The 23,218-nt window shown below is 40.5% G+C and overlaps 1 protein-coding gene across 1 annotated transcript in view; it reads right to left on the reverse strand.

Moving 5' to 3' along the window:
• vps50 (VPS50 EARP/GARPII complex subunit) overlaps nt 1–23,218 on the reverse strand; it is a 220,849-nt gene that overhangs the window by 178,898 nt on the left and 18,733 nt on the right. The window contains exon 2 of the mRNA XM_063043837.1: nt 18,225–18,296. Within this exon, the coding sequence (XP_062899907.1) occupies nt 18,225–18,296 (72 nt within the window). The remainder of the gene's footprint in view (nt 1–18,224; nt 18,297–23,218) is intronic.

Consider the following 23,218-nt stretch of genomic DNA (forward strand, 5'->3'; position numbering starts at 1 on the left):
ATTCCCCATTCCTGTTGCCCTCTCTCACCTCATCTCCTTACCTTCCGATCACCTCCCTCTGGTTCTCCTCCCCTTCCTTTTCTTCCATGGTCTTCTACCCTTCCCTCTTCTCTCACCCTTCATCACTTTCACCAAGTTACTAGCCCTTCACTTCACCCCAGCCCCTCTCCACCTATCAGTTTGTACTTCTTCCTCCCCTCCCGTTCTTATTCTGACTTCTGTTCCTTTCCAGGGACCGACGGAGGTTGCATCTTTTGCTGACCACTGAGATAACGTTCAATAATGCTTAATTGTATGTTTGTTAATTATTAATAAAGGGTCAAATAAAGTGTTTGACTTTTAGAGCAATCACCTGACCTGTGGATGCATCACACAAGTACAACAGTCCATATAATCGGAGGCTAGCAGCAATTGTTTTGATCATAGATTGGTTTTAACGCTACAGCATGCATTAACTCTATTAACATCCCCCCTTACAAATATTTCAGCGCAGCATTTTCTTTTTCACCTTGCAGTCTACCTACTCCAGAGGCTGTTAAACTAGATTATGAATATTAATACCTAATAATAAAATAATGTAGCATTTTGAGCTCAAAAGCAGAACCTTCGAAAACAGACAATCTGATCCCATTATCTTGAGATACTCCTGCTTCGAAATCTAATGCACAGTACAGCACCCAGAAAGGAAAACAGATTTCATGGTTCTGATGCAGATTTCAACAGAATGAGGAGGTAGCAGGGAGAAATTTTCAGAACCTGGGTAGCAATGAGATTAAACTAATTTGGCAGGGGGATGGGAACCAGAGTTATATGGCTGATGATGGGGCAATTGGTATACAGCTAGATGTAGTGTGAGGAAGATCAGGCAATTGAGAGGGAGAACTGCAGTCAGTGGGATAAGTTAAAGTGTAACGAAAATCGATTACACCAAAAGGGGCCAAAATCGAAAAGGGTGATGAATATATCGGACTGAAATTGTTATATCTGAATGGATGCAGTACACGGAATACGGTAGATAATCTTGTAATGTAGTTAGTGATTGACAGGTATGATGTTGTTGGCATCATTGAGTAATTACTGAAGGATCGCAGCTGGGACCTTAACGTCCAAGGATACACATTATATCAAAAGGACAGATAGATAAACAGATGGGGTGGGGTGGCTTTATTGGTTTAAAAAAAAAGGAACCAAATCCTTAAAAACAGATGACATAGGATCAGAAGATGTAGGATCCTTGATAAAGTTAAGAAACTGAAAGAGTAAAGGGCTCTGATTGGAGTTATATACAAGCCTCCGAACAATAGCAAGGATGTGGGGCACAAATTACAATGGAAGATAGAAAAGAAATGTGAAAAGGGCTATGTTGGGAGACTCCACCTGCTACCCAATGGAGTGACACACATTTTGTGTTGCTGCGTTTAATTCTTCCTTTTCCCCAGTTTAAACTCTGAATTTTTAACTTTTATTTGTTGGATCTTAGAGGGGAATAGTTGTTATTATGTCACAATCTTTAAGAAGTGGAAAGCAGTTCTCTGAATCCAGCAATGGAAAGGGAAAAACTTCGAAAGAAAAATCAGAGGATATGCCTGTTTGGGCTGAGCGTTTAGAACATACGTTGATGGCTCTCAACAAGAAAATAGATAACACTTCTGAGATTAAGTCGTTGAGAGTTTTCAATTTGTAGAGGAAAATATTATTTCCTTGAATTCTGAACTTAAAGAGTCGAAGCATCAGATAGCAGATATCTTAGCCCCCTTGGAACAGTCTCAATGTAAGATTATTGATCTGAAAACAAGATCTCGTTGGAATAATATTCAAATTGTTGGATTGAAGGAAGGATCTGAGAGTGGGGATTTATTGGACTATTTTGCTAATTTGTTTCAATCTCTGTTTCTGGATATTTTACCTCAGCCTCCCGATATTGAAAGAGCGCATAGAATTTTTACTTCGAAATCTCAAGATCCGGATAAACCAAGGTCAGTTTTGGTCTGCTTTCTTCGTTTCAAAGTTAAAGACCAAATCATGAAATATGCAAGGAAACACAAAGTTTTTAAATTCAAGGGTTCCGAGATTCATTTTTATTAAGATTATCCACGGGAAGTTGTGGACCAGCTGTTCAAATTCATTCCAGTAATGAAGATAGTCTATGATAAGGGATTATTCCTATCACTTCGCTATCCAGCCCGATTAAAATTATTTCCTAAAGATTCGACTCCAAATGTTCTTCTGGATCCCAAAGCGGCATTGGACTATGTTAATTCTATTCAGGATGTGGCCGAGGTTTGAATGGCTTTAGGTCTGCTGAATATCTGTTATTTCTGAAAGAAAACAAGCTTTGAAGATTTCTTAAAGAAAACAAGCTTTGAAGATTTCTGATTCGCTGAAGATGTCCTTTGATCGATGGACCATTTAAAGAAGATGTAAACTTTTTGATGTGACTAATGAATGACTTTTCCGAAATCTGTTTGGTTTACTGAGTGAACTAACACAGCGGACAGATTATTAACCGGCTTGATTATTTGTTTCTATCCTCCTTTTTTTCATTAATTAAGTGATAGTTTTCATTATATATGGAGCAGGGAGTGCTTAGTAGATAGATAATTAGTTTCAGTTTTTCTTCTAAAAACAGTTTTTTTTATTGGGCGTGTAAGTTAAATGGAAAATGGCGCTGATTTTTCTTCATTAGAGATTACATAGACATTTTGCTCTTTGTTTAATTTTATTGTTTTGACGTTTTTGGAGTCTGTTTTTGCATTCCCCAGTTTATTTTTAATGATTAAATACAAACATCTTTTTTTCCTCTGCAAGGTTTTCTTATTCTAGGGTCATGTGTTATTTTTGCAATTGGGGGGAGGAATTAAGGAAAACTTTTAAAATCACTATTATAAAATGGGCAGCTCGCGGAGTCTGTTTCTCTTTTCTTACTTCTATGGGGAGTAACAGTCTCACTGTTGGGATGAGAAGCACTGCTTTCCCGCCAATACAAGTCAGGTGCGCGTGCCTCACAATCTCTCTCCCGCCACTCTCACATTGGTTTTGGCAAGATGTGGATGCGCAATCTTAAACTTCTGTTGGTTTTACCTACGGTGCAGTGATTTTGTGTTTGAAATATTTAACTATGCCTCCTAAGCGTCCAATATCATGACTTGGGCTGTCAGCCGAGCGGCAGAGAACCACTTAAACACTTGAAAAAAAGTTGGAAATTATAAACAAGGTGGCATCAGCTGAAGGTAACACAGCTCTGGGACACTATTGCCGGGAACAGAATCTTGCATTTAAAGTTCTTTTGTTGCTTGACAATGCGCCAGCCCATCCTAAACATTTGGACAGCATTCATCCTAACATAACAGTGCGTTTCCTGCCGCTTAACACAATATCGCTGATTCAACCACTCGACCAAGGTGTAATCCACATTTAAGGCATGCATATTTTTTTTTTTACGGCAAACTATCTCTCAGATGCTGCAAGCAACAGACGATTTTGAAAATCCTGGGAGTTTACCAACGGTGAGGGAATGGTAGAAGTCGGAACACTTCTAGTTGGCACAAATGGCGATAGACAAGGACCCAAGTTTAGAACGGAGTCAGCATTTCAGTCATTCCCTGCTGTCAACCCTTCTTCCCTACAAGCAAATTTAAAACAAAATGCTGCCAAGCAAACGACCCTCTCCACTTTATCCAAATTGCAGTAATCTTCTGCTGCCGGCAGTTCTAAGAGTTCTGTGAGTCTTCCTTCACCCCTTGCTGTGCTTGATATTATCCTGATGACCATAACCATCCACCTTATCCATGTAAAGCTGCCCGACACAACAACCACTTATCTCCCGGAGCGAACACACCTGCCACTGTTGGTGAGTACTGTACACCAGAGGATGTTAACTTTCTATGATTTATTACATTGAATATTACCTTAAATTGATTAAATATAACATAAATGTTGTCTTGTAGTACTGCTTTTGTGTCATATTGGTATAAAAATGTGAATAAATTACAGATAAAACATATATAGGAAGCCCTCTGGAACGCATTCCTATTTTCTCCATTTAAATAATTACTCACATTATGCGTCAACTTCGAAGAACGTATCCCTCGCATATAACAAAGATAAGGTGTATATGGGATACATTTAAAGCATACTTGCGCGGTCAGATAATCTCTTATTTAGCTAAGCTTAAGAAACAGATGAAAACAGAGTTAGATAAGATTTCAAATCAAATTAAAGACTTGGATAATATTTATGCTTTATAAAGAATTGCTTTCTCCATATATGTTGGAAACGCTCAAAGATTCTTTTTTGATAGGAGAGTTACCTCCCACATTTCATGAAGCTTCTATTTCTTTAATTCATAAGAAAGATAAAGACCTTATTGACTGTGCTTCATATAGACCTATCTCATTATTAAATGTGGATGCTAAAATTCTTTCAAAAATAATGGCTAATCGACTGGAGAATAATCTAGCTAAAATTATCTCTCAGGACCAAACAGGTTTTGTAAAGGGCCGTTATTCCCTCTCTAATACTCGGAGACTGGTAAATGTTATATACTCATCCTTTTCTAAGACTCCCCAATGTGTTGTTTCTCTTGATGCTGAAAAGGTATTTGATAGAGTTGAATGGAAATACTTATTTAATGTTTTAGAGAAATTCAACTTTGGTATTAATTTTAATAAGTGGATTAGAATGATATATAAAAGCCCTATTGCTACTGTTATTACTAATAATTGCAGATCTTTTTTTCAAATCTCGTGGGGTACGAGACAAGGATGTCCGTTAAGTCCCTTGTTATTTAATTTGGTGTTGGAGCCCTTGGCTATTGCACTTCGTGAAGCTAAAGATATCCATGGAATTTCCATAAATGGGACTATTCATAAGATCTCCCCTTCTGCTGATGATCTCTTAGTTTATGTTTCGAATCCTGAAGAATCCATTCCTACTTTATTGAAATTATTAAATTAATTTGGAAAGTTTTCAGGATATAAACTAAACCTTCATAAAAGTGAATTATTTCCTCTAAATGATTCTGCTTCTATATATGATGATATTCCTTTTAAAGTTACAGACTCTTTTAAAAGTTACAGACTCTTTTAAATATTATCACTAAAAATCACAGAGACCTTTATAGAGCTAATTTGGTTCCTTAGTGGATTTTATGAAACAACTATTTTGTAGATGGAATCCACTTACACTTTCATTAGCTGACCGAATTCATGCAGTTAAAATGATGATTTTACCAAAATTTTTTATATGCATTTCAAGATATCCCTTTTTTTTAAACTAAGAAGTTTTTTTGATCAGGTTGATTCTATTATTTCATCTTTTGTTTGGAATAATAAAAGACCAAGAATTGGTAAATATCATTTACAAAAATTAAAAAAGGATGGAGGTCTTGTCTTGTCCTAATTTAAGAATGTATTATTGGGGTGTTAATCCACGTTATGTGTGTTTTTGGTTATATTGGGCTGATAAAAATGAACGACCACCTTGGGCTGATTTGGAACTGAAAGCTGTGAAACAGTTTCACTTAACCTCGTTATTAGGAGCTTCTTTACCTGTACAATTGGCCATAATTGCTTATCTAAATTTATATCCTATGATTAAGCAGTCATTACGAATTTGGTACCGGTTTGTAATTTTTTTAATCTCAAAAAAATGTAAACTTTTCAGTTTAATTTATCAACATTATTTATTTAAACCTTCATTAAGTGATCCTACCTTTCTTCTTTGGAGGAATAAAGGAGTTTATTCCTTCATGGATCTGCTCCAAGCTGGCCGATTGATGTCTTTTGAGAAATGAATAACTAAATACTCTCTCTCGTATTCACATTTCCTGCAATATCTTCAGGTCAGACATTTCTTACAAGAATATTTATGTAATTTTCCATATATCTGACCTGTTGGATATTATTTTTAAAATGAACCCTTTAGTGAAAGGATTTATTGGGAAAATTTATAATTTATTGTTAAAACAGCACAATTGCCCTTCACTTAAGATTAAGCAAGATTGGGAAAGAGAGCTTAACATGACCTTGATAACAGAGGATTGGTTGCAAATTCTGAAGTTGGTTAACTTTTCTTCGATCTGTGCCAGTCACTCTTTAATCCAATTTAAAATTGTACATCGTTACTATCTGACAAAGGAGAGACTGTCCAAAATGTTTCCTAATGTTGATAGTCAGTGTGATGGATGTAAAACCGAGACAGCTACATTGACACATACGTTTTGGTCGTGTTCTATATTGAAACATCTTTGGAAATTTTCTCTACAATTTCTAAAGTTTTAAAAATTAATTTACAACCTAATAAATTGGCAGTTTTGTTCAGTGTAATCCCTCAATATATTCATGGTATTTCTCTACCAGACCAACATGTAATTGCATTTGTTACATTATTGGCCAGAAGAGCTATTTAATTGAAATGGAAAGATGCCTCTGCTCCCACTTTGATACAATGGTTCTCTCAGGTGATGCTATGTCTTAGTTTTCAGAAAATCAGAAGTCGAACTATTGATCCTCAATTTGATTTTGTGAAAAGGTGGGGTTCATTTGCCCACTACTATCATCTAATTTGAGTTAATTAAGATGGTTTCCATCTGATTTTTGTTTAAGTGGATCTGAGTTGGCGGATTGATGTTTTTCTTTTATGGAAGTTTGTATGGTGTATAGCTCTGGAGCTGTGCTCCCAATGGGGTGGTTTTTTTTTGTTTTTTTTTAAGTTAGTAGGGTTTTTTTGTTTTAGTTAGTAGGGATTTCTTTTTCCCCCTTCTTTTCTTTCAAAAAAAATTCTATTTTTTAAAATTATTATTGATATATTGTTTAGCTTTGTTAAACAGTCATTTGGTAATTTAATTCTTCATTGTATATATGGACATATTGACTTGATTACCTTCATGTATTTTTTGTTGATAATTAATAAAAAAGATTTTTAAAATGAAAAAGGGCAATGTTGCAATAGCCATGGGATATTTCAATATGAAGGCGATCTTGGCCGAAACAGTGACTGTACTCTTTCCATAGATGCTGCCCCGTTGCGAAGTTCCTCCAGCTTTTTGTGTGCAGAAGTGAATGTTGTTGCTATTATTAAGTTGATGCTTGGGAAGCTGAAAGGTCTGAAGGTAGATAAGTTACCTGGACCAGGTGGACTACGCCCCATAGATTTTGGGGGCATTATAATGATCTTTCAAGAATCACTATATTTTGGAATGGTTCCAGAGGACTGAAAATTTGCAAATTGCAAATGTCACTCCACTCTTTCAAGACAGAAGAAAGGTAATTATAGGCCAGTTAACCTGACTTCAGTGGTTGGAAAAAATGTTGGAAATAACAGGCAATATAGACAACGGAGAGTCAGTGGATGTTGTTTATTTGGATTTTCAGAAGACTTTTGACAAGATGCTATACATGGCAGGTTAACAAGAGCCCTTGGTTTTACAGAAAAGATATCTACATGCAGAGAAGATTGGCTGACAGGCAGCTGGCTAAGAGTGGGAATAAAGGGGACCTTTTCTTGTTGGCTGCCCTTGACTAGTGGTGTCCTGAAGGGGTTGGTGCTGGGTCCACTTCTTTTGAAGTTGTATGTCAGCACTTCAACTTCCGTAAGACTTTGTGGAGATTTGGCATTACATCTAAAATGTTGACAAACTTCTAAAGAAGTGTAGTGGAAAGTATAGTGATTGGCCGCATCACAGCCTGGTATGGAAACACCAACACCCTTGAAGAGAAAATCCGACAAAAGTAATGGATATGGCCCAGTCCATCACAGGTAAAGCCCTCCCAACCATCGAGCACATCTACATGAAACACTGTCGCAGAAACACAGCAGTCCATCATCAAGGACCTCCACCATCCAGGACATGCTCTCTTCTTGCTGCTTCCATCAGGAAGAAGGTACAAGAGCCTCAAGACCCGCACCACCTGATTCACGAACAGTTACCACCCCTCCGCCATCAGCAGACATCCCACCCTGCAAAAACTCATTTCAGGGAGGTAGCACCATCAATTTGCGGGAGACTTCCGGGAGAGGTGGGATGTCTGCAATAGAGTAGCTCCCTAGCAGCTGGCCAGCTAGTTTAAATAACGTTAGCTATGCTAATGAACGAATGACACCTGTTACACTCACCTCAACATGTCTTTTACAGTCTTAACTCACCATGGGCAATAGAAAAGTCACTGTTGCAAACAGTGCAGCGAGCAACACTGTCATTATTTTTGACCCCTATTAGGCAGGGGTACACTTTAGTGTAGTCTGGGGTGACATACGTTTTATATTTTCTGGAACACTGCCACGGCGCGCTCTCGCTCACTCAGTCTCTCTCTCTCTCTCGTGGTCGCGCTTGCGCTCTTGCTTTCTCTCTTGCGCTCTCTCTCTCGCTCGTGCGCTCTCGCTTGCTTTCTCTCTCGTGCTCTCACTTGCTTGCTCTCTCCCCCTCTCGCCTGCTTGCTCTCTCGCGCTCGCTCTCAAAAAAAATTGATTTCCGTGATATCGTATATAATTTGCGGGCATCAGGGAGCCACTATTAATATGCAGGAGACTCACGGAACATCCGGGGGAGGTGGGATGTCTGCATCAGGCTCTTAAACCAATGGGGATAACTTCACTTGCCCCACCACTGAAATGTTCCCACAACCAATGAACTCATTTTCAAAGACTCTTCATCTCACATATCAATAATTATTGCATATTTATTATTATTGCTTCTTTTTATACTTGCCCAGTTTGTTGTCTTCTGCACTTTGGCTGAATGCCCTAGTTGGGCGGTCTTTCATTGATTCTGTAATTCCGTAGACTTATTGAGTATGCCCACAAGAAAATGAATCTTAGGGCCGTAGATGGCAACGTGTACTTCGATAATAAAATTTACTTTGATTTGATTGAAAGAATTGATAATTTTGTGGCCAGGTTTGTGAATGATATGAAGATAGGTGGAAGAGCACGTAGCTTTGAGCAAGCAGGGTGACTGCAGAAGGTCTTAAGACAGATTAGGAGAATGAACAAAGAAGTGGCTGATGGATTATAGGCAGGGAAGTGTATGGCCATGCACTTTGGTAGAAGGAATAAAGGTATAGACTATTTTCTAAATGGGGAGAAAATTAAAAAATCTGAGGTACAAGGGATCTTGGAAATCATTGTGCAGGATTCCCTAAACATTAACTTGCAGGTGTTGAGGAAGGCAAGTGTGATGTTAGCAGTTATTTCAAGAGGACTAGAGCATGAAAACAAGGATGTAATGTTGATGCTTTATAAGGCATTGGTCAGACCACACTTGGAGTTTTGGGGCCTTCACCTAAGAAAAGATGTGTTGGCATTGGAGACGGTCCAGAGGAGATCACAAGAATAATTACAGGAATGAAAGGACAAATATATGAGGAGCATTTGATGCCTCTGGGCTTATACTCACTGGAGTTTAGAATGGGGGAGGATCTCACTGAAACCTATTAAATATTGATAAGACTAGAGAGAATGGATGTTGAGAAGATGTTTTCTATAGTAGGGGAGACTCAAACCAGAGGACCTAGCCCCAGGATAAAGCAAAGGTTCCCAACCTAGGGTCCCTGAGCTCCTTGCTTAATGGTATTGGTCCATGGCCTAATAAAGGTTGGGGGCCCCTGGAATAGAGGGACACCCATTTAGAGCAGGGATAAGGAAAAGTTTCTTAAGCCAGAGGGTGATGAATCTGTGGAATTTATTGCCACAGATAAATCTGCAAGCCAAGTCACTGGGTATATTTAAGGTGAAGTTTGATAGCTTCTTGATTAATCGGGACATCAAAGGCTACAGGGAGAAGGCAGGAGAATGCGGTTGAGAGGGTGAATAAATCAGCCATGATGATATAGCAGAGCAGACTCAATAAGCTACATGGTCTAATTCTGCTCCTATATCTTATGATCTTATGAATTATGGAGATGAGATAGATGAATAAGAGTGTCTCAGCTCAGCAAAGGGAAACATAAAACAGTTAAATGTGAAAATGAATTAGTAAGGTATTAAAAACCCAAGCACAAAAGCAAGTTTTATAGTAGTGGCAGAATACATGGCCCCAGAATGCAAGTTCTGCATTGCTAAAAACAATCCCAAAATAAATCAACTAAGCCAAGCAGGGCTAGTCATTACATAAGAATGAAAGAGTCTGAAATTAAAAAGATATTATTTTAAAAAACATATTCGAGCCACATGGAGTAGTTGCAGAGAACGAGCGCTCGTCTTATTTTCTGTCTCCACACTCCCTCTTCCCCCTTCTCTCATACCAAACTGTTACTTTTTGCTCTTCCCCCTGCCTGTGACTACGCTCACTTCGCGATGACTTCAAAGAGCACTAAACCCGGGAAAAAAGACGATTTGGCGGAGTAGTGGCCATCTCCATGCTGCTAGACCGACACCATGCGGTGATAGCAGCCAAAATTATATCCTCTTTCAGTCTGCTGGAAACGAAACTCGACCAAATACAATGCAAAGTCCAGGACCATGGCCAACGCTTATGCTCTCTCGAGCTCGCTACGGACATCCTGAGCCAGCGCGTCAGTGAACTGGAAAATATCTGCTCCAGCTTATGTGAAAACAATATCAAGCTAATGGCTAAAGTTACTGACCTGGAAGGCCGGAGCAGACGGCAGATCCTACGCATCCTGGGTCTGCCAGAATCTATTGAAAGCGACCGTCCTACTGAATTTTTTTCCAGTATGCTTTGTGAGATCTTCAGGAAGGAGACGCTCTCATCCTCGCCGGAGATTGATAGAGCCCACCGTACACTAGCAGCTAAACCAGCCCCAGTACAGAGACCACATCCAGTTATACTTTGCCTGCACCGCTACTAGATTAAAGATTTTCTGGTTAAAGAGGCCCGGCGGAAAGGGAAGCTAGAATACCGTGGCCAGCAGATTCCGGTTGTGGAGGATTACTGTCCCGAAGTTTTCAGCCTGCGAGCCGAGTACAGAAAAGTAATGATGGAGCTATACAACAGAGGACTCAGGCCTTCCCTACTATACCCTGTATGGCTCCGTATCACACTTCCCAGCAGTGACAAGAAGTGGCTACACTCAGTAGACGAAACACAGAAATGCATCGATAGCCTCCCCACTACATTGAACTCTTCATAAAATACTTTTCTCCCATACCCTCTGCAGGTAACGTTAGTAGTGTTTGGTCTGGTCTGGTCTGGTCTGGCCGGGTTAGGTACTGACTACTATGATCGGTGGAATAATATTCACTCGGGAGGGAGAGGGAAGGAGAGGGTTAAAATGTGTGCATGTCAGAATGGGAATACTGCGTCCGGTGCTCCCGATGTGGCCTTTTATATATTGGCGAGACCCAACGCAGACTGGGAGACTGCTTTGCTGAACATATACGCTCTGTCCGCCAGAGAAAGCAGGATCTCCCAGTGGCCATACATTTTAACTCCACATCCCATTCCCATTCTGACATGTCTATCCACGGCCTCCTCTACTGTAAAGATGAAGCCACACTCAGGTTGGAGGAACAACACCTTATATTCCGTCTGGGTAGCCTCCAACCTGATGGCATGAACATCGACTTCTCTAACTTCCACTAATGCCCCACCTCCCCCTCGTACCCCGTCTGTTACTTATTTTTATACACACATTCTTTCTCTCACTCTCCTTTTTCTCCCTCTGTCCCTCTGAATATACCCCTTGCCCATCCTCTGGGTTCCCCCCCCCCCTTGCCTTTCTTCCTGGACCTCCTGTCCCATGATCCTCTCGTATCCCTTTTGCCTATCACCTGTCCAGCTCTTGGCTCCATCCCTCCCCCTCCTGTCTTCTCCTATCATTTTGGATCTCTTCCTCCCCCTCCAACTTTCAAATCTCTTACTCACTCTTCCTTCAGTTAGTCCTGACGAAGGGTCTCGGCCTGAAACGTCGACTGCACTTCTTCCTAGAGATGCTGCCTGGCCTGCAGCATTCACCAGCAACTTTGATATGTGTCACAGCAAAGAAACAGGCCCTTTGGCTCATCTAGTCCATGTCAAACTGTTACTCTGCCTAGTCCCATCGACTCACACCTGGACCATAGCACTCCAAACTCCTCCTGTCCATGTACTTATCCAAATTTCTCCTAAGGGTTGAAACTGAAGCAGCATTTACCACTTCCTCTGGAAGCTCATTTCACACTTGCACCACTCCCTGAGCGAAGAATTTCCTCCTTAGGTTCTCCTTAAATATTTCATCATTCACCCTTAACAGATAACCTCTAATTCTAGTTTCACCCAACCTCTGTGGATAAAAAGCATGCTTGCATTAATTCCATCTATACCCTTAAATTTTGGATATGTCTATCAAATCTCCCTCATTCTCCTATATGCTCCAGGGAAATCTGTTTTTCTCTTGTTTGAATCTTTTGACAAACAATGTAATTAATTAACCCAAGCTTTGTACAAGCTCCGTCATGGACTGTCCCAAACGTGGCTGCAAAACGAGGAGGACTGGGCATGGGGCTAACAACCCCATCCCTAAAAACAGAGCAACAGAAGCCCAGAACAAGGACTCTGGCAAGGTACTGTTAGCAGCCTATGCCCCAGTAGGTAGGGGTGATGCGCTTAAGAAGCAGCTATGCACAACTATCTGATTATATTTTATTCTTTATGAAATACACAGCTCCCTTTGAAAAAAATACAATTGAATGAGTTTCCACCCATTAGATAAGGAATGCCAAACCTTTACCACCTTCATTATTTTCTTGTTCAGATCACAAATCCAAAAGGTCTTCAGCCATGAAAATCACTTCACTTTATTTATTCTAACTATACCAGTGACAACAACTTTTTGCACAGATTACTTTAGGTGCTTTAGATTAGAACAGAATCTTTCTTTACATACCTGTCAAATATACTCAGTAGTACAACATGCACTACTACTGAACAAATTATTGTAGGAGAATGTGAATAAGCGATGTGTATAACTTTCCAATTGACACCAACTAATTTTCTTTTGCAAATCTAGTGAGAGTGACTTCAAGAGCAAGCAATAACTTGAGGGGAAGAGTTTTACTTCTTGACATTACATTTAGTTAACAGGAGGAACATAAGTGGCCGAGCACCTTTGCAACATGCAGAAGTCTCACCCTGGAATTTAAAGGCTATGTTAACAGATTCACAAAATAACAGTCTGCATTGAAAGAAATTCTAAAAACTGGGCTGAGATTTAATGAAAATGAGTAAACAAATATGAAACAGGAACTAAAGATAACATCCAGCTCCAGTATTGCAGATTTGTGATTTGTAAATTGCAATTGCTCAGTGGCAGGTTGAATCAAATCAATTTACAAAGTGGAATTCATGCTGTTGTAAATGATGAACAGCATTCATGATACCTTGTCAAATCTTATTTTGCTCAATATCTGAACAGCAAATAGAGTGAAACCGTATTATACTTTGATACTGACTCCAGAACAGAACTGGCTTTACAGCTCCAAGTTCCTTCCATAAAAATTGTGAGGTCATGAATCATCCAAAAGTGCTTGTGCAACTATTTTATCTTATCTCTCCTGTCAGCACATTAATATTAACTATTGAAATATACAACTTTTCTACCATTACAATAAAAAATACAGATTCATGCATTTGAAATTGACAAAAAAAAAGAAAATATGAGCAGAAATAGGCCACCAGGCCTCTCAAAACTGCACCACCATCCAACATGATCACAGCTGATCTATCTCGAGCCTCATCACATTTCTCAGCTCCCTAACCTTACAAATATTTACTGACATCAGCTTAAAAATGATTTCATAAACTGGCCTCCATAATCTCTGGGGTACAGAATTCCAGAGAATCATCACCCTCACCCTGAAAAGAAATGTCTTTCACCTTACCATGTCTCCTCATTTGAGATTTTTCCACTAGTAAATTCATCTCAACATGCACTCTATCATGTCCCCATAGGACCCTTGATGTGTCAATAAGATCTTTTAAGTTCATTAAGAATTCATTCTTCTAATTAAAAACCAACCCAATCTACTTAACCTCTATTGAAAAGACAATACTAGTGAGTGTCATTTGGACTGCCTCCAATGAAATTTCCTTTCCTTATTCTTTCAGCCGTTCTCTCATTTGCAGTCTATTACCATTTACATAATCTGCCTTTTGATTCCTCTTTCTGAAGTGCAAACTCTTTACACTTTCCCAATTTTAAATTCCATTTTCTAAGTCTAATCACTTGCTCTATCCCTATCCTATTACAGAATTGCAATATCCTCAACACTACTTGCACTGTCAGCATTTTTCATGTCATTAGCAAATCTGGATTCCTGATATACGGCTCCCTCTTCAATGTCATTAATAAAAATAGCAAATAATTGAAGGTAATTCAAAAAGGAAACCATACATTTCATATGTCAAAATGTAAAACTGTAATTAAGCAAGAGTTCTTTTTCAGATGTATTTAAAATCTAAAAATAAATCACAATAAGAGTTAGCAAATGCATAATTTGTTATTTAACACTACACTCTCATTACAGGATTGTAAAAGCATCAGAAATAATGAAACACTTACAATACCCAAAGGAACAAAATACATAATTACGATACAAAGAAATCCAGCATATCACTCCCTTAAAAGTGTTCCATGAGGGACTCCTGAAGGATATTGATCACTACCCTTATACATTCTACTAACTACCGATAAATGTTAAGGTTTAATATGAACAGAAATAAAATGATATACAGATACTGTAGTTCTGCTATAATGGAATAGTTCCATTCCAAAGAGAGCTCATATTATAGAAAATTGCCTTATGAAAACAATGAGAAAATAGCAGCCACTCACAAGAGTCTCAGACTTGCAATAAAAAGTTATACGTCCTACAGGATTTTCAAAAAGGTATTTTTAATAACTATAAGTTTATTTTGTTACTGCAAGCTAAAAATGCTAAAGACTCCATGTTAAATTTTTTAATAAATTTTCCTTACACAAGTGTCAATCAAGGCATTGCTTGCCAATTTCCAATGGCCTGCCTCCCTTGGTGAAACTAGGCTTGTATTGTCACCTCCCCCCCCCCACCCCCCACCAAGTGTGCACTCGGCAGAATAATGGTCTAAAGATCTGTTGAAAATACATATATACTAGGCCTCAAGCCAGTGTTGCCTTTTTATAGTTACCAGGGAGAGACGTCTGGGCAGTGTGGCATGGCGTCCAAGCTGGAATCGGTGCTGCCAGACCCCACTCTCCAGTGTTTGCTTGGCAGAAGAAAAGCTCAGTTGCAGTCATATGCAGATTTCAGCGGTGTTTGATGAACTGAGTTTGGTCTCGTTTATTGAACGGTTGTACATAGAAACTAGGTGCAGGAGTAGGCCATTCGGCCCTTCGAGCCTGCACTGCCATTCAGTATGATCATGGCTGATCATCCAACTCAGAACCCTGTACCTGCCTTCTCTCCATACCCCCGATCCCGTTAGCCACAAGGGCCATATCTAACTCCCTCTTAAATATAGCCAATCAACTGGCCTCAACTGTTTCCTGTGGCAGAGAATTCCACAGATTCACCACTCTCCGTGTGAAGAAGTTTTTCCTCATCTCGGTCCTAAAAGGCTTCCCCTTTATCCTCAAACTGTGACACCTCGTTCTGGACTTCCCCAACATCGGGAACAATCTTCCTCCATCTAGCCTGTCCAATCCCATTAGGATTTTATACATTTCAATAAGATCCCCCCTCAATCTTCTAAATTCCAGAGAGTATAAGCCTAGTCGATCCAGTCTTTCATCATACGAAAGTCCTGCCATCCCAGGAATCAATCTGGTGAACCTTCTTTGTACTCTCTCTATGGCAAGAATGTCTTTCCTCAGATTAAGGGACCAAAACTGCGCACAATACTCCAGGTGTGGTCTCACCAAGGCCTTGTACAACTGCAGTAGTACCTCCCTGCTCCTGTACTCGAATCCTCTTGCTATGAATGCCAGCATAACATTCGCCTTTTTCACCGCCTGCTGTACCTGCATGCCCACTTTCAATGACTGGTGTATAATGACACCCAGGTCTCGTTGCCCCTTCCCTTTTCCTAATCGGCCACCATTCAGATAATAATCTGCTTTCCTATTCTTGCCACCAAAGTGGGTAACCTCACATTTATCCACATTAAATTGCATCTGCCATGAATTTTCCCGCTCACGTAACCTATCCAAGTCACCCTGCATCCTCTTAGCATCCTCCTCACAGCTAACACTGCCGCCCAGCTTCGTGTCATCCGCAAACTTGGAGATGCTGCATTTAATTCCCTCGTCTAAGTCATTAATATATATTGTAAACAACTGGGGTCCCAGCACTGAGCCTTGCAGTACCCCACTAGTCACTGCCTGCCATTCTGAAAAGGTCCCGTTTATTCCCACTCTTTGCTTCCTGTCTGCCAACCATTCTCTATCCACATTAATACCTTACCCCCAATACCGTGTGCTTTAAGTTTGCACACTAATCTCCTGTGTGGGACCTTGTCAAAAGCCTTTTGAAAATCCAAATATACCACATCCACTGGTTCTCCCCTATCCACTCTACTAGTTACATCCTCAAAAAATTCTATGAGATTCGTCAGACATGATTTTCCTTTCACAAATCCATGCTGACTTTGTTCGATGATTTCACCGCTTTCCAAATGTGCTGTTATCACATCTTTGATAACTGGCTCTCGCATTTTCCCCACCACCGATGTCAGGCTTACCAGTCTATAATTCCCCGGTTTCTCTCTCCTTCCTTTTTTAAAAAGCGGGGTTATATTAGCCACCCTCCAATCCTCAGGAACTAATCCAGAATGTAAAGAGTTTTGAAAAATTATCACTAATGCACCCACTATTTCTTGGGCTACTTCCTTAAGCACTCTGAGATGCAGACCATCTGGCCCTGGGGATTTATCTGCCTTTAATCCCTTCAATCCCTTCAATTTACTCAACACCACTTCCCAACTAACATGTATTTCCCTCAGTTCCTCCACCTCACTAGACCCTCGGTCCCCTACTATTTCCGGAAGATTATTTATGTCCTCCTTAGTGAAGACAGAAACAAAGTAGTTATTCAATTGGTCTGCCATGTCCTTGTTCCCCATGAACAATTCACCTGTTTCTGACTGTAAGGGACCTACATTTGTCTTAACCAATCTTTTTCTTTTCACATTTCTATAAAAGCTTTTACAGTTAGTTTTTATGTTCCTGCCAGCTTTCTCTCATAATCTTTTTTCCCTTTCCTAATTAAGCCCTTTGTCCTGCTCTGCTGGACTCTGAATTTCTCCCAGTCCTCAGGTGTGCCGCTTTTTCTGGCTAATTTGTATGTTTCTTCTTTGGAAATGATAAAATCCCTAATTTCCCTTGTCAGCCTCGGGTACCTTTCTATCTTATACATGCTATGTGTGCTTTGTGCTGTGTGTGACTGTTGGTACTGTGAAGGAACTCTATCTCACTTGGCTATATTAATAAGTATTCACGCATGGTTGAAAGATAATTAAACTTGAATTGCATTGAATTGACTGATTACTGCAGGGAGGTTAAAAATAACATGCTTGTCAATTTCCAAAGCAACATCGAAATGGTTTCCAGTTCCAGCTCCCAGCTCCCAAATGAAATTGCATTTAACCAATTCAATACAATATTCTTCAATTCATTAATTACAAAATATACAATTCACATTATGGAAACAGACATTTTGACAGAATTAGCTATACGTGAGCAGAAAGAATAAGAACCCAAAACAACCTCTAACGGAATACAACTGATAATAATATTTTTTAAAAGAAGTGATGCTTGGTAAGAGGATTTTTAGTCAGAAATAATTTATACTTAATCAAATCAAAAAGATACAGCACTGTGAAATTCATACATCATTTTTAATAACCGTAGATTTGAAAAAATATAAAGCACACCATGATTACACTGAACATGGGAGTTCATTTTCTTTTACATATTCTATAATTCAGCCTTCAGCTTACACCCAAAATCTTTTGAGAATATTAACTGCATGGCTCTTCAAAACAGCTGACAAAGATATGACAAGTTGCAGACCTACATTTGCATACCATGAATAACTTCTCAATACAAGACATGAGTGTACATTCTACATTGTATTTTAAGGTAACAGCTTTATTTCTAATTTAAAGATCAATTTAACCATTCAACTTACCGGGGGGGGGGGGGCGGAAGAGAAGAACTTTAAAGGGCCTCGTCAATGCAAATATCATTACACTCGACACAGTTAAATATTGCACACATCATGTTGACAACATGACAACTTTGGCACAGTACCTTGCTGGGGATTCGAAAACTTTCAACAAGGGATTTAATCTCTGGCACATTTTCTTGTGGGCTTTTCAGGCCCTGAAAAAAACAAGACAAATTGAAGAAATTATAATAAAGAGCAACATATGTTTCAATATGCTATGCTACACTTTGCTTTCCAATGTAACATTCATAATTACATCTCAAGTGTCACAAAAAAAGATGCTGGATGAACTCAGCAGGTCAGGCAGCATCTATGGAAAAGAGTTAACAGTCGACGTTTCAGGTCTCAGACGGAAACATCGACAGTTTATTCATTTCCATACATGCTGCGTGGCCTGCTGAGTTCCTCCAGGATTTTGAGTGGGCTGCTTGGATTTCCAGCATCTGCAGATTTTCTCATCATTGTGGTATATATCAAAGTGTATTTGGTTCAAAACAAATTCTGTTGGCTTAACAGAGACGCACCAAGAACAGAAGCAAATTTGTTTGGGTTCACTACTGATTGTCATTGGCTTTCCTCTGTAAGATATTTCGCCAATTCCTGTTTTTCTTCACTCAAGTTCTCTAAACTCCTTTTCCCTGTTGTGTTATTGACCAATAGCATACTTAAACTCAAACTAAAGATTATTTCATTTGCCGCAGTTTCCAATGACCAAACACACATTTATCACAGTAGCAGAATTATCACTTTTCCTTTCGCCTACGATTCCTCTCCACCATAGTTCACAGGCTTCTGACAATTGCAGAGGTATTTCTTGCATTTTAGTCTCCATTCTCCCCCACCCTCTCGCAATCAAATTGGGTTAACACAACAAATAACCTGCCAGACCAACTCGGGGATTAAGCAGAATCTGTGGGAGGAGATGAATTTCCAACATTTTGGGATGCAATGCTGCATCAGTATTGGTGACTTCTTTATCCATGGTGGAGCCCATCATTTGATTTTCCACACGTTTTAAAAATCATTCACATTTCATAATCTTCACAGCTCATTTTACAACTTTTCAAACCTATAGATTAATAATCACGCGCTAATAAACTTTAACGGCATTAAACTTTTCAAAAACATGCAAACCTAAATTCTGGGACTATTGAAAATGTACATTTCCAACCAGTTTAGGAGGAAAATTCTGGAACATATTAATTAATAATATTTGTAATTTAAATGCGGCACAATTATTTTGCATAGTGATAAATAAACCTCAAATCCCTGAGCAACTGTGGAGGATAATCATAAATACAGCACAGGAGGAGGCCCTGCAGCCCACCGAGCCAGCGCCAACCATTTACACAAATTCTGCACAGGCTCAGTGTAGAGACCAGCCTTTCAACTAAACTTGCCCATACTTGTCCAAGTTGCCTACCTGAGTTAGTCTCATTTCCCTAAGGTAGCCTCATATCCTTTTAAATTCATCCTATCCATGTAACTCTCTAAATGTCTTAAAATTTTGAAACTGTACCCACCAGAACTACTTCTAGTACGCTTCATATACCCGCCACCCTCTGTGTAAATAAGTTGCCCCTGAGGATACCATTGAATCTTTCTCCACTTCTTAAATCCATGCCCTCCAGTTTTACACTCCCTACCATGGAAAAAAAACTGATCATTCATATTATCTATACCCGTTCTGATTTTATATACCTTCATAACGTTGCCCCTTGGCCTCCTATAGTCCTGGGGGGGGGGGGGGGGTGGAATCCAACCTATGCAGTCTCTTATAACTCAAACCCTCCAGTCCTCGAAACATTCTCATGTGATTTTTTCTTCATCTTTTCCACCTTAATGACATCCTTCCTATAACTAGGCAACCAGAACTAGACACAATACTCCAAAATGTGGTCTACAACAACTTCCAGGGCCCCTTCCATTTAGTGCACAAGTCCAACCCTGGTTTATATTACTGAAGTCAATATCTTGCACTTGTCTGATTTAAATTCTATTACCCATTCTTTAATCCAATTTTTTATTCTCTCTACATTCTCATCTATTACCCCTCTGAATCTACCAATCACCTATACAGTAGAGGCAATTTACACTGGACAATCCATCTAATAATAATAATATTAATGGCGCCGTCTAAGTAGACAATGGATGCGCCCGGTTTAGGACTCAATTGGGTGTGGAACAGCGTCGGCTGTGGCTGAATAAGCCGATTCTTGAGCGGCAGTCCTTGGCACAGCTGCTGCACACGAAGGCTGATGGTTGGGGCTGGGTCGTCACTGCCACAGCTTTCCTTCTCTCTCTTCTGTCCGACCACAGTCGAGTTCGTTTTTCCTCTGCATTGGTAATGCCTGTATGTACAGCCTGTCGTCAGGTGCAGCAATTTACAGCTGTCTCTTCCCAACTGTCCACCCCGATATCAGCAAACTTCAGGTCACGTTTACAGACGTCCCTGTAACGCAACAGTGGGCGCCCTGTGGGCTGGGATCCTGCAGCAAGTTCTCCGTATAGGATGTCCTTGGGGATGCGGCCATCCTGCATGCAGCGGACGTGGCCAAGCCAGCGCAGTCGTCGCTGTGTGAGAAGGACATACATGCTTGGCGTGCTGGCCTGGTCCAGGTCATCCTTGTTGGCACACGGTCTTTCCAGGAAATGCCCAGGATCCGACGCAAGCACCGTAGGTGGAAGCTGATGAGGCGGTGCTCTTGGCGCGCACAGGTTGTCCAACTCTCGCTGCCGTGGAGAAGAGTGCTCAGTACGCAGGCTCTGTACACTTCAATCTTGGTAGCTGTGGTGAGCTTGTTGTTTTTCCACACTCTCTCACACACAGAGGAAGAACTCAGCAAAACCATCAACTCGCTTGCTCAAGGCAGGGCACAAGCAAAGACGGCATCCCCTGCAGAAGTGATCCAGTGTGGGAAACCAGTGCTCCTAAGCCATCTTCACGAGCTGCTCTGCCAGTGCTGGGAGAAGGAATCAGTTCCTCAAGACACGCGAGACGCAAACATCATCACATTGTTCAAGAATAAGGGAGACCGCAACGACTGCAACAATTACAGAGGCATATTCCTGCTCAACACCATTGGCAAGGCGTTTGCCCGAGTGGTTCTGAAGCGACTGCAGACACTGGCAGAACGCATCTACCCTGAGTCCCCGTGTGGCTTCAGAGCAGAGAGATCCACCATCGACATGATCTTCTCACTCAGGCAGCTACAGGAGAAGAGCTGGGAACAGAGACAGCCTTTGTACATTACCTTTATCAATATGACCAAGGCTTACGACCTGGTTAGCAGGAGAGGCCTCTTCGCACTCCTAAAGAAGATCGGATGCCCTTCAAAGCTGCTGAATCCATGACAGCATGCAGGGGACAGTACAATTCAATAGATCATCCTCACAGCCCTTTCCCATCCAAAGCAGAGTGAAGCAGGCTTGTGTCCTTGACCTGACGCTCTTCGGGATCTTCTTCTCCCTCGTATTGTTGTACGCTTTCAGGACATCTGATGACGGAGTGTACCTACACACTAGGTCCAATAGCAAGCTCTTCAACCTTGCACGCCTCAGAGCAAAGACCAAAGTGCGTCAGGTCCTGATCCAGGAGATACTCTTCGCTGACGTCACACACACAGTCTGGTCTCCACAGGCTAGTCAGTTCCCCGGCACATGCTTGCCAAGAGTTTGGCCTCACCATCAGTCTGAAGAAGACAGAGATCATGGGCCAGGACGTCAGCAAAGCCCCCAGCATCAGCATCGGTGACCAGACCCTGCAAGCAGTAGATGAATTCACTTACCTAGGATCGACAATCTCCAGCAACCTGTCCCTCGATCCAGAGCTCAACAGGCGAATAGGGAAAGCCGCCGCTGATATGGCCAAGCTGTCAAAGACAATTCATCTACTAAACTGAATATCCTAGGATATGGAAGAAAAACACTCAGAAGAAATCAATACCTTCACAAAGAGAAAACACTAACTCAATACAGATGGCATCAGAGATTAGGATTTATGCCAGACACTGGTTGCACTGAGGCAGCAGCTCAATGAGCTGCATCCAAAGACCATAAGATATAGGAGCAGAAGTAGGCCATATGACCCATCAAGTCTGCTCTGCTATTTCATCATGGCTGATCCGTTTTTCCTCAGCCCCAGTCTCCTGTCTTCCCACCCCCTGCCCCCCCATACCCCCTTCATGCCCTGACCAATCAAGAATCTATCAATAGATGCCTTAAATATACATAAAGCCTTGGTCTCCACAGCTACCTGTAACCACAAATTCACCGCTCTCTGGCTAAAGAAATTCCTCATCTCCGTTCTTAAAGGACGCCCCTCTATTTTGAGGCTGTCCCCTCTGGACTTAGACACTCCAACCATAGGAAACATTCTCTCCACATCCATTCCAACAAGACAGCATTCAATAGGTTTTAATTAAGTCACCCTCTAAATTGCAGTGAATACAGGCCCAGAGCCAAACACTCTTCACCTGACAAGTCATTTAATCCTGGAATCATTTTCGTGAACCTCCTCTGAACCCTCACCAGTTTCAGCATATCCTTTCGAAGACAAACTGCTCATAATACTCCAACTGAGGCCTCACCAGTGCTTTATAAAGTCTCAACATTTCATCCTTGCTTTAATATTCTAGTCCTCTTGAAATGAATGCTAACAACACATTTGCCTTCCTCACCACAGACTCTACCAAAGTGCATGACCATACACTTCCCAACACTGTATTCCATCTGCCATTTCTTGGCACATTTTCCTTATTTGTCTAAGTCCTCTGTCATTTCTCTACTTCATCAAAACTACCTGCCCTTCTGAGGAATTGAGGATATATAAAAAAATCATTTTGAACCTATGTAAACTCTGGCTAAAAGAATAATTAGGACTGAAAATGAATTTTTGAACTGAAGTAAACTGTCTTCAGCAGTTAGCAAAAAAAAGCTTATACTAGTTCTCTCTTAATTTGCAGAGAGACATTAGGAATTTAATAAATTGTACATTGTACCTTCATTTGAGTTGGGGGGGGTGGAGGAAGACTCACTGATTAGGACGGAATGAATATCCATCTGCAATTAAGTCAGG

Source organism: Mobula hypostoma, chromosome 3, assembly GCF_963921235.1.
Source record: "Mobula hypostoma chromosome 3, sMobHyp1.1, whole genome shotgun sequence".
Taxonomy (NCBI): Eukaryota; Metazoa; Chordata; class Chondrichthyes; order Myliobatiformes; family Myliobatidae; genus Mobula; species Mobula hypostoma.